Below are 13,531 nucleotides of genomic sequence, written 5' to 3'. Positions count from 1 at the left end.
TCCTTCATTGATTAATATTGCAGGTAAGAGCAAGTATCCTACAGGAAAAATGCTCCTCTCTCTTTTCTGTTGAAGTCACTCTTTTCATAGGTCCATTTAAAATAAATTTTTATCCTTCTAATCTTATACTCACAAATTCCTTCAGAATTAATCCTATAAATAAAGACTGAAGTTGGGTAGAAATGGAACAAAACTCAATAATCTCAGCTTTTATACCAACCTGTAAACTAACACATATGGATCGAATTCGATTGCAATAAAATCCTGAATGGAGTAGAATTTCAAATATGGTGCAGACCTTGGCAGCTTCGGACACAGAGAAGAAGAGGGGAATGGGTGTATGTCAAATTGGCTGCAATACGAGAGTACGCAGGCATCTTTGTGCCAGTGCCAGGTGGTTTGCTGCTTGCTTCAGATATGACTGTATTACCACGTGGGGGCACCATCATGCCTACCGTCTGTGAGGGCAACCTTGGCAGTGTGGCAGGTGCCCCAGCGAGGCTGTGGGCACACAGAGGCAGAGCTGCACTGGCATAGTCCACGACGCCGTCCTACCGCTCCTGTTGCTACTGCTCACAAGCGGAAATTCTAGGAGGCTTCTGGACACAGACAGACGGACTACCTTTCCTGTATGACAATGACTAGGATGCTAATAAAAGGGGAGATGGGGAAGGCAGGCAAGTCAGCAGCACCTAGAACTGGTAACATGTCCCCGCTTTAGTGTCCCACTCGTCCCATAATCACCATGATCACAGGCTGCTTCCCGAAGAGATATGCCTTCAGTGATTCCCGTCGTACCCGCTTACCTGTGGGGATACGTCCAGACCCCCAGTGGATGCCTGAAACCACAAATAGTACAGGACCATATATAAACTATGTGTTTTTCCCATTAATACATACCTATGATCAAATTTAATTTATAAATTAGACACAATAACAGATAACAATAATTAATAATACAGTAAAACAATTATGACAATATAGTGTTATAAGACTTATGTAAATGTGGTCGCTCAAAATAGGTTATTGTACTGTACTCACCCTTTTCCTTCTTGTGATGATGTGAGATGACACAATGTCCACGTGATGAGATGCAGAGAGGTGAATGAGGTAGCACTGTGAGTCACAGGCATGCGCTGCTTAACCAATGTAGTCTCTCTCTCTCTCTCTCTCTCTCTCTCTCTCTCTTCTCTCTCTCCTCTCTCTCTCCTCTCTCTCTCCAAACTGGCAGGGGTTTCTTTTTCCTCTTCACAGTTTCAAGGGTAGGAGAGTCGTTCTTACCTTAGAGCTCAGCAACCTCAGCATGCAACTCTCTCCTTATTAAGTAGAGAACTTTCACCTGAAGGAAGCCCTTTTTGACTTCTCCGTGGCATCTCTGAACTGCCAGCATCACTACTCTTGTGCTTTGGCGTCATTAGGAAGCAAAGTAAAGGTGACTCGAACACTCGCACTGTAATACTGTGCCTGCAGATCTGGTCACCAAGGCGGCTACCAGGAAAGTCACGGGCCAGGTCTACAGCCTGGAGACGCGGGGCCAGTGGGTGAGCCCCGCGCTGGGCCAGACGGCGCTGGACGGAGCGGGACTCGCGAGATTTCATCACTACTCAGCACAGTGTGCAATTTAAAACTTAGGAATCGCTTATTTCTGGAATTTTCCGTTTAATATTTTCAGACTGAGGTTCTTAAGCAGAAAAGACACATGCTTTCCCCCCCACTCTTTGTAGAGACAAAATGTAGCACATCCTGTTCTGAATTTTGATTTTCTTTCTTCACACAATAAGACTAAAATTTGCATTGAAATAGATTTGAAAGTGATTGTTATAAATTGTTACCATTATTGGGAACTGATCGATGGGAGGCCATGTAGCATTTGCCTTAGGGGTGGTAATCTCTTTTAGTGAAGACATTTTTGGGGCCCCTCAAAATATCATTGCTTGATATTACAACAGACATGATGGCACTCCCTGAACTGTAACATATAATCTTCATAATGTCATATTCATTAGAAAGGAATTAATGACACTTTTTGATGTTAAAAAACTTGACAGGTTCAACAATGCAGAATGGACCTCTGCTCTGGTCTTCACAAACCCTTCCTTTAATAGCTTATTTTTTACATAGCACGACTTAGCTCTGTTGCAGGTTTTATATTACTGAACAATATATATGTTAATATGCAGTAAAGATAGTTATTTGGGAGGATCTATTACTAAGTAGAAATTATTAGTGATTTTATTAATAAAGAAATCAGGGTCTTCTCTTTTTTTTTAACGTAGATAACTGAAATAACAGAGTTTTACAGAGGATTAAATATAAAGGCCTCCCTTAAAACACCCCACGTCTGTCATGAGGCAGCTGCCCAGGGATGACATGGCATTCTCCCGTTATCCTGGTGACATTATGCTGATGCAACAAGGGGATTCAGAGGTCTCATTTGAACATACACACTGTACTGAAGTTAATACAGGTGTATTTAAGTTCTAGTTTAAAATTTTGCATTATGATTTCCTGTGACTTTTTAAGCACTTGCACTGCAATATTTCCTGACTGAAATTTTATTAGAATCACACTAGTAAAATTAAGAGTGTTTTTAAAATCTGTTTAGTATTTATTGCTCAAAATTCCTCTAAGGTTGAAAAGCAGCATAATGTGAACGCAACCTGAAGTACAACATATGTACGTTACTGACATTACCTTATTTAGTCAGCTATGGATGTTCTGTATAAATGTTTTCCAATAACAATTTCATCAACCTTCAATATCATCTTATTGATCACCTGCTGTCCACTCAACACCACACTATCCATTTTACTTGAAATGTCCTTTTAAATTTATCCTTATGACAGATCCCAGAATATTGATATTGTTTTCTGGACCTCAGTCAGCAGGAAAAAAAAGTGCTCAGAATTCCAGATGCCAGTAGCATGGTCTCAGCCAGCTGACAGCACAAGCTGTCCACGATGACCACCACTGCGGAATTGCTTGACTATTTATGTCACTTCACCCATACAGACTTGGCTAGAGCAACTTTGTTAGAGCTGAGATAGTTCTAAATCTAAAAGTGGAGACCCTTATGACTAGTTAATAGATGGGGAGCCACAGAAATGAAATACCCACATGTGGACTGGTAGTCCAACCAAGAGAATAAATGTTCACTGGAAAGGTAATTTACCAAGTTCCTCTGTTTTTCCCATAAGAAAGCTGGAGCCCATCTCTAGTCAGCAGCCACATAGTTGCATTTTCAGATGGGCCCTGGGCAGTTCCTTCTTCCAGGAGGAAGCCCAGAAGATGAAGCCATTTTCTAACTGCTGGTATTGCCCGGGTGAGAGGCTATAGAGCCACCAGCCCCAGGGAGCCCTCACCTAGGACTGTCTCGTCCTGGAAGAAATAGCCCAAGCTAGACTTGAACCTAGAAAAACTTTGTGTCTCTCCTCTTTACCTCTTCCCACCCAAGAGAAGATCTGTTTAAGCAGGAAAAATATATCAATATGAGTCTCAAATAACCAGTTGACATCAGTAGCCCTATCTCGGCCACGGTGATGAGTTTTACATGGTAGAATGAAGGCATCAGTGCACCTTACATTATGTATCCAGCTACCTTTCTTTTCCTACCACCTGCTGCTTTCTGAGTCACTGCTTCTTTGTCCTCCAAAGTTATAGGAACCCAGTGTGCCTTACCCTAGGGATATCTCTACAAGGGGGCTGCTCTTACAACAGTCACCCCTTTATTTGCAGTTTTGCTTCCTGTGGTTTCAGGTTGATAACAAAGCTGAAGAGGTTGGGAAGGAATGCTTCTCCTGGACTGAAAATGATTGAACAAAGAAACTGCTCATTTTAATCACTTATGAAGGCCAGATTTAAAGCATAATCGTACAAATAGCATGCCATAATTTCTTATTTACTTTTCCAGACTGTGTAGCAAGCACATTTTGGTGACTGTAACCACTATAAGAAATACATTGACTATGACTAAAAGAAAACAACACAACTTTTTTCAGTGTTTTTGAAAAAGAATACTGTTATACCTGTGTTTTATTATAAATAACCAGGCTCTGTCATTTTTATCTTCTTGCCAGCAAATGAAAGACATTGTTTCATAAAGCTTCTAAAATGTACATGAATATTTAATTAAATCATATTTCCTTGAGAAAATAAAGTTCATTCGCATTTATAGCAGACAGTTGTGAGGAGTATATAATTTTCTTAGGACCAGGGTAGCCAGTACCGGTTGCTTGTGGAACAAAACTCCTCAATTTTTAAAACTTCTTTTTAAAAAATAAACATACAATCATAAGTGTTCATTTACTTTAAAAATTCTAAAGATGAAGAAAATTATTGTATATATATTTAAGTCCTTGTATAAATTACAAAACTCAAGTTTATGTTACAGAGTCCCTTCCCCATAGGAAGCATAAAGCACTTTTGTGGTACCTTTCACCAGTAAATATTTGTATCACATTGAATTTGACACACAAAATAAAAGTTGATATTGCATCTGTAAGCCCCAAGTGAACATTCTTCTAAGCTGTCTCTCATGATGAATGAACTTCAAAAGTCATTTGATTGCCACAATTTAACTCAATCCCAGATAAAGATATATAAAAGTAATACATATTGACTTCAGTAGAAATCTGAAAAATCAGTGAATTGCAGACTCTTCTTGCTTGAGGTCAACAAACACCCTTTGGAAGACAACCAAGAGTTGTTTAAGACCAGGACAACAAAATAAAATTATGACAATAATAATTATAATAATAAAAATAACAATAATAAAAATAAAAATAACACCACCAACAATGAGGTAAACTCCCCTTTAAAAAAGGCAATATGTGTTGCCTGGACTGTCAGGAGAGAGTTCGATTGTACCTGACACCCAAATGTTTTTCCAACCAGAGTTCAGCCAGTTGCATGGTTGAGGCAAAAGTGCTTGCCTTGGATCCTAAGCACATCTTATACTGCTTCGGGTCCAAGTTAGGGTCACAATGAACTGGGTGGAAAATATGCACCACTCCTACTTCTTGACTTCTGAAGGGCCTTAAGCCAGAGAGAATAACTTTATTGTAGAGATCTACATCTTCCAGTCCCCAGCCCTGTATTGAGGTATCAAATCCACCTGCACCCAGAAGATCACTTTTATAAATACAAGTGATTCCATATCCATAGTCTCTCCAAAATCCAGTCTTCTTTGAGAAGACAAAGTCATCATCACTGGGAGGCTTTCCCCCATTGGTTACCTTTGGATCATACTGGCTAAAGATGATGGGGTAGTAGACCTGTTGTCCCTGAATTGTATTGTCTCTACATCGTTGGAGAAAGTCTCCTCTGAAGATCAAGTCAACATCACAGAATAGCAGCAAAGTATCATTGTCAAACTGGGAAGAAGCCATTTCAAGACCAAGGCCTCTGGAAAACTCTCCCTTCATGGGGATCAGGGTCATTTCTGCTCTCGGGTACTTGTTCTGATAGTCTTTTATCAGCTCAATATGCTTGCTAGATTCTTGGCCAGAATCCCCACTGAAAAGGATGATGACCAGCTTTACGTTCTGCTTTGGGATAAGACAAGTACTTTCAAAGCTCTCCATGAACCTCAAGAAAATGTCGTACCTTCCAACGAGAGGAACAAGAATGTGTATTTTCTTTTCATTGTGGCCTCCCATTTCTTTGACACCTTGAAAAGAGGATAGTATCTTTAAGGAGTTAGATATAAAGGAAAATGACTGAGTGTCGCGGTTAATACTCTCCACAAGACGGTTGACATCTAGCTCTTCAGTTTCTCTGAAGAAAGGCTTGCTGAACAGCTGCTGAAGATAGGCGTGGCGTCTCACGGGCACGGTCAGTTTTCTCCCCTTGTGTCTTTTGTATAAGAGGAGTAAATCCAAAATGTACTCCACGCCATGCATAGGGTCAACCCTGCGGTAGCCATACTGGATTTCCTTGAAGTCAATGACGCGACCCCTACTCTTGGCATTCTCATTGATCATCTCCATCACCTGCAGGACGGTGTCATCCAGTGCTGTTCTGAGGATGCTGCTGATGCTCTGTCGAGGAGGCTGGTTCTCCGATGCTGAGTAAAGGAGCTTTCCTGTCAGGAACTCCCATTCTATTACCTCATCCCTCTCCCGAGGCTGGAAGTGGTTGAAGGAGGGCATCACCCCCAGCTGCTGATCCTCTTTGCTTACTTCACTGTCGCTGAGCTTGCTCATCAGCGCCCTCTCGCGGTGGAGCTGGATCGTGCGGTAGCGAAGTTCGGAAATTTTGCGGCTCAGCATGTAATTATGAAGCCTGTACTGGTAGGCAGGCCTTTTGTTGGGATGAAGTGTTATGGCTGCGTGGATTTTGCTATTGTGAAGGTCTTGAATATAACCCTTTCGATTGTGTTCATAATTTTCATGGAACAGTTGCTGCATCTGAAAAGCAAAAGGAAGTCAGTACGTTAAATTTTAAAAGAAATAAAGCAATAAACTAAAAGGTCAATTAAATATTTAATAAAATTAGTTATATGGTATTTTGGAACAAAATGGCTTGTCAAATTTATATATAAAAATTTAACATAGTTTTCAGTGTCAAATTCATATGCTCAAATACTGCAAACCTGTCAATTCATATGCATACTTCCAACTAACCTCTAGTTATATATTTTGAAGTAAAGGATCTTTGTCCCTCTACTCATTCTGAAATCACCCTAAAGTATCCAAGAAAACAAGAATTTAATATATCCATAACCCTATAATGGATAACTCTGCGGGAGAGGCACAGTGGAGAAAATGGATTTTCCAAAATATGGTGGTGGTGATGGTGGTGGGAGTACAACTGAGTTGTGAACCCAATGTCCTGTTGCTTGGAATGACAATATCACCCTCCCAAAGCTGAAGTAAATTTTATTTAGTATCCTGATATACCATTTTTATAGAATAAGTTCTTGGTAAAGTAAGGTGGGACAGAAACTACATCAATCTATGCTACTGATTTAAAGGATCATATCCAAAATTAGACATGCTTGACATCATTATGTACCAGAAAGTCTCTCTGTTAGTCCAGAACAAGCTCACTACTTCTAAGCTGTCTCTCATGATGAATGAACTTCAGGTAAATGAGGGAAAGGTAGAATTAGGAGATCACACTTCAAACTGCCTATACCAATCAATAAAGAGTTCTCCATCACACCCAATTAAGATAAGTACTAAAAAAGGAGGTAAAGGAAGAGAAGGAGAAATCTGTGACTATATTAATGAATAAGGAGAAAAGAAATACTGCAAATTTAAGAATACATATCCAAAGCAAGTAACAGTTATCGATCAATCAAATAGACAATACAACCTCCATAAAAAAGAACTCAAGGAATGGAGAAATGAGCTTAAAGAAGATAATAAAACCACTGATAGTTACATTACAAGGAGCATAAAAAGAGATTTGTGGCAAACACAGGAAGAAGAAACTTATGAAAATTTATCAAAATAATAGAAATATAAAAGAGAGGTTAAAAGTTTGGATATATAGATCTGTGTGTATGTATATATACATCATATACATACACAGATACATATACATATACACAACATATATCTCCACATATATATTTAATATAGATTTAAAAGTTTGTATACCTATTTAATACTATTAAATATATCCTAAAGGAGATAAAAATATGTGTGTAAAATATGTCTGAGGGACATACTATCCTTAAAATAAAAGCAGATATATGTGTGCAATTAGGCCAAGAGAAAAACAAAATAAAATAAACAAATAAAACCCACTTTGGCTCTAAGTAGTAAAAGAATGAATCTTGTCACAGCATTCTCCACAGCAACATTCAATGTTGAAAAACAGTAGGCCCCAATGAAGCAAATTAATGACTCATAATTTTATAATCAATCAAACTGGAGCTCAAGGTATCCCAACCAAGTGAGAGTTCACATTCTATTGCAAAAATAAATAGTCCCTGACATGTAAGAACTTGTGCCAGATTGGCGGTGGTATATTCTTTGACACTCCTCCCATAGAAAGGTGCAGTCTGTGTCCCCTCCTCTTAAATCTGGGTGCCTCTGTGACTGCTTTAATTAGCAGACCACAGCAGTGACACTGTGCCAGTTTCCAGATCAGTGACTTCTGTCTTTTGGCACTGTCACTCTGCAGAAGCCAGTTGCTAAGTAAAAAGTTTGAGTTAGTTTCCCTGTTGCTGGCGAGGTCCTTCAGTAAAATGTATTATAGCAGAATCCTCATTCCAGTCCCAAAGTCAGAGAAGAAGTTGTCAGAATCTCTTTTTAACAATTAAAGAAGTTCCTTTCCAGTTCTAGTTTACCAAGAGTTTTTTATCATGAATGAATTTTAATGTTGAGCAAATGTTTTTTTCTCCACCCATTGAGAAGATTTTGGGATTTTTTTTTCTGTACGGGTGATTTGCATTGGTTGATTTTCAAGTATGAAACCACCTTGTATTCCTTGACTAAACTCATCATGATCCCGATATATTATCCTCTTTACATATGGCTGGAATATATTTACAATGTTTGTTTAGTATATACTGTGAGATATCAACTCTCCCTAATTGGTATAGAGATTCAGTGCAGTTCTGGTACAAAACTCATCATAAAAAGTTGCTGTTAATATTAACAAGTTGATTCTGAAATTTATATAGAAATGAAAAGTCAAGGATACTCAGAATAATCTTTAAAAAAACATATACTACAAATAAAAAGTTAGTATGATATTGGTACAAGGATAAATAGAACAAAGGACCAAAATAATCCGTAAACAAATGTACACATGACTTAGGACTTATCATTTGACTTATAACAAATATGACACTGAAGAATGAAGAAAGGGTGGTCTTTTCAGTAAACAGTACAAGGTCACTCGAATATTCATATGGAAGCTAATAAAAACTGAGCCCCTACCTTCCACAATTTTAAAAAATCCATCTCAGATGAATTGTTAATCTATCAAAGGCAAAATAATTCAATTTCTAAAAGTTAACATGAGAAAATATCTGTATGACTTTAGGTTAGGTGAAGATTTCTTATATATGACACAAGGTACTAATCATAAAAACAGATTGATAAATTAGGCTGCATTAAAATTAAGAATGCCGTTCCTCAAAAACACCATTAAGAGATAATAAAAGGAGCCCAACTGGCATGGCTCAGTGGTTGAGCATTGACCTATGAACCAGAAGGTCACGGTTTGATTCCAGGTGAGGGTACATGCCCAGGTTGTAGGCTCAATTGCCATTGGGGGGTGTACAGGAGGCAGCCAATCGATGATTTACTCTCATCATTGATGTCTCTCTCTCCCCCTTCCTCTCTGAAATAGTTATTTAAAAAGAGAGAGATCATAAAAGGAAAACTAGACAGTGGGAAAACATTTTTAATGGATCTTACCAAAAAGGACTAAAACCCAGAATATGTAATGAACCCATACAAATTAGTAAGAAAGAAGGAGAAACCCAATTAAAAATGAGAAAAAAATCTGAATGAGCACTTCATAAAAGATAATATGCAAATAGCCAATAAACATACAAATACATTCCCTAGTTCATTCATCATTAGAGTAATGCAATTTAAAGTCGCAATGAGGTAACATTATGGACTTAAAAGAATGCCTACAATGAACATACTGATAATGCACTATCAAGATTTGGGACTTTCATATGTGGTTGGTGAGAATGGAACTTGGTTCAACCACTGTGGAAAACTGTATCAACTAAAATGACCATATACATCCTGAAACTCGGTTATTCTACTCTTAGATATATGTCTGATAAAAGTGCATACATTCATACACCTAAACATATATAAGAATTTTCATATAACATTATTCAAAATACCCTCAAGCTGAAAGCAACCCAAATGTACATCAAGAGTAGAATAGATAAATGTAATATATTCATTTAATAGAAAACAATACATCCATTTAAAAAAATGAAACACTATGATTCACAACAATGTGGGCAAATCTCACAAACAAGTGAAAGAAGCGATATACAAAGAAATACATTTGCTTGATTCTATTTATATGATAGTCAGAAACAGGTAAAGCTAACCTGTGCAATTAGCTATTAGAACAGTGATCAAAGATCAAGAGAGGGAGCTGGAAGCTACAGAGTGCTGTTACTGTTGATCTAGGTCATCATCATCATCAAAGGTATGCATTCAATTTGTGAACATTCATTGAACTGTTACTTAAGATGTTTGTCTGTTATACTCCACTTAATAAAATACTTTATTTTAAAAGTATACATATACATGCATGTGAAATTAGGTAGATTTTCTGATATGTATGCACATAAATGTGTGTGAATATGTGGGTGGAGAGAGAGAACAAAAAAAGTTTTCCTAAAAAAGGTGACCTAAAAGAAATAAGGCCAAGACCATAGCAGATTCTTTATCTTCAGTATTTCATCTGGTTGCTTTTCCATACTCAGATTTTTCAAATCAACATCCTTTGCCTTTGAAGACTAGAACTGTAGATATTTCAAGAAGGATTTTGGATTTGATTCAAGACTTTGATTTGATTCAGTTTCATCTTTTTTTTTCTTTTTCTGAAAACGCATGCCAATTGTTATTTGAAGCTATGATCTATGTTAAATCAAATTAAATCCATAACTTGCAGTGGGCTGTTATATGTTCATTTTTGTAGTATTATTTTTACCTGAATTTAAAAAATATTTTACTTTATGTAATTTTCCATATACACTTTTTCTTTCTATACAAGAAAGTCAAAAAACTCCTTCTGATCATGTATAGTCTACTATTTATACCACCTCTAAAAAGTATTGACTATCTGGAACTATTCTTTCTCAAGGCATGCTTTACATTACTAAGAAAAAGGAAACATTGCTCACAGGTAAACTGTTAAACTGCAGACTTATCCAGCTCTTTTAGTGATACTAATATGGCTAACGTTGCACAATTTGATAAAGATGACATTTTGTAATAGAACAAATAGTCTTAGTATTGAAATATTTAACTAACTTGCAATTCTCATCATTTATAACCCAAGCTGTCTCTATAGTGCTTATTTTTCTAATGTATTCCTTTGTAGAAATATTACAAACAGACCAAGACAGAGATGGGGCAATCCTTAAAAATAACACATTACAGCCCTAGCTGGTTTGGCTCAGTGGATAGAGGGTCAGCCTGCGGACTGAAGGGTCCCGGGTTTGATTCCAGTCAAGGGCTCCATCCCCAATAGGGGGCGTGCAGAAAGCAGCCGATTAATAATTCTCTCTCATCATTGATGTTTCTATCTCTCTCCCTCCCTCTCCCTTCCTTTCTGAAATCAATAAAAATATATATTTAAAAAAATAACATATTACTACATACTTCAGGAGGTACAGTAATAATGAGAACATCTTGAATTTATGTTACATTTTCCATTGGGAAGCATACAGCATATACAAATCTTCTACTTTTATATATATGGGGCTCCAAGCTATACAGGATAGACATGAAAATGTTACAGGTGAGAATGTTTAAGGGTCTGGCTATGGAGTCAGCCAGATTTGGATTTGAGTACTGGCTCCACAGCTTCTAATCCACTTCTTAGCCAGTCTGTCTAAATCTCAGTCTCCTTATTTACAAAAGGGAAAATGCCAACTACCTCAATGTATAGTAAAATGTTTCTCAAAAAGAAAATAATATATACAATGCTTAGTATTGTGTGTGGCTCATAGAAAACACTTCCTAAATGATATCTGTATGAACAATAGTTCAGGGATTTGCCAACCTGCTCCTGAGATTGCTATTTTAGCTGGGAGTTTTCAGAGAACGAGGGTGGCACCCTTCGCTTCATCGTTGTTCACTTCTGGAAATGCCTGGGAAGTTATCATTTGAGCACATACACTCAGTGATTCGATGTACCTAACATGCCATCCAGGCACCTTCTGCTAACAAAAGTCCTCAACATTTTGCTAAAAGAAAGATAACTTACTGTAGAGATTTCAGAAAACCAAGGTTCAAGAGGGCTAAGAGATTTAATCAAAGGTCTAATGAGAAGAATGACATTATGACTAAAGCTAGAATAAGCAGCCAGTTTTGCTGCTAAATTTTGCATGTAGCATATTGTTTTAAAGTGTAAAATTTACTTTTAAAAGTATATTATTTATGTGAAATAATTCAGGACCGCTAATTTAAGTTGGTTTCCTCTCCTTTATAGAATTTTCAAGTGATGTCATGGTACCCTCAGAGCCTTAGCCTGAAAGGGGAAATCCTGTCACAGTAACAAAATCACAGCAGCAATTAACATCAATGTGTCCTGACTGACCCCAGAGCTGTAAGTGCATCCATCACTCAAAATCTCACCCTCTGGGAAGGAAATGATCTGAGAAGCTATAAACAACTTATTAGAAAAATCCGAAGTGGAAGAATAAATGCCAAAATATAGTTGTATGTTATTAATCTTCTACTAGATTAAACTTCCATTTCCCCCCTTAGATTTATTACTAATGAAAACATAGCAGAAGTAATTTCTGGAATGATCACAGCCATGCAAATTAAGGACCTTGAACTTCAGCAATTAAAATCTTAAAAGAAACAGTAAGGGGGGGTTGGCTGTAGCAAGGCACAAGGCGACTTTTGGAGCAATGCAAAATTCAAAAAACTAGACTGTGGTACTGGTTGCACATTGTATAATTTTACTTAGGATTATTAAATACTTAGAATTTGTAGAGTGTAAATTATACCTCAAAAAAGGCTAGTTTAAAAAAAGATATGGGGAATGTTAAAAATAAAATACAGCAAACTCCAGCTTTAAAATGGAAGAGAATGGAACAATACGTAGTCACTAAAATATGTATAGAATTTCCAGAAGTCGATGAGGTTGAGCAGGATCATCTGGAAGCAAGTGGAGACAAAAGGCCAAGCAGAGCAATGTCAGTGGCAAAGGGGTTCAAGGACAGCAGATCTCAAAGTAAGCAGGGGAAATACACTGCCTGGCAATGGAGGGCATAGAACTGGTTCTATGTATGTAACTGTGGGAGCAGGAACTAAGCTGACCAGGGCTGGTAGATAAGCCCCTGGTGGAAATGTTTTGCTTCAGAGAAGTAGAAGGGAAGTTTTAATTCTCTGAAAGCAAAGAATTAAACAGCTAAGCCATGTTTTCATGAGGCAGGTTTAATCTGAGACAGCAGAGAGGACCAATGCCTTTTCTTTGTGCAGATGAGCAAGCCCAGAACTGTAACATCTCTGCCCAAATAAATCCATGGTGACAGAAAGAGATGTGACTTGGGTGGTGGGCATACAATGCAATATACAGGTGATGTATCATAGAAATGTATACCTAAAACCTGTATAATCTTATTAACCAATGTCACCCCAATAGATATAATTAAAAAACAAACCTATGGTGAAGGGCTTTCTTTCCAGGGGAAAGTAATGTTTCCAGAGATAAGTACATTTCCTAAAAGACGGAAAGAATATAGCACTAACACACAATTTCTATTTAAAAAAACAAAAACTAGATGAAAAACTAGCCTTCATCCCCCATCCCTCCCCTCAAAAAAAAAACCCCACAAAAAAACAAAAATCCATAGCTG

The 13,531-nt window shown here is 37.5% G+C and overlaps 1 protein-coding gene across 1 annotated transcript in view; it reads right to left on the bottom strand.

Annotated features, from left to right (window-relative positions):
- Positions 1-4,844: 4,844 nt before the first annotated feature.
- The window catches only part of CHSY3 (chondroitin sulfate synthase 3), a gene marked incomplete at both ends in the record, with an annotated part of 243,551 nt that continues 234,864 nt past the window's right edge, over positions 4,845-13,531 (bottom strand). The window contains one exon of the mRNA XM_081092594.1: positions 4,845-6,407. Coding sequence (XP_080948720.1) covers positions 4,845-6,407 — 1,563 coding nt within the window. The remainder of the gene's footprint in view (positions 6,408-13,531) is intronic.

The sequence above is a fragment of the Myotis nattereri genome (assembly GCF_964212035.1).
Source record: "Myotis nattereri genome assembly, chromosome: 5".
Classification (NCBI taxonomy): Eukaryota; Metazoa; Chordata; class Mammalia; order Chiroptera; family Vespertilionidae; genus Myotis; species Myotis nattereri.
The sequence above is the reverse complement of the archived record's forward strand: the minus strand, read 5'-3'. Positions and strand labels throughout refer to the sequence as shown.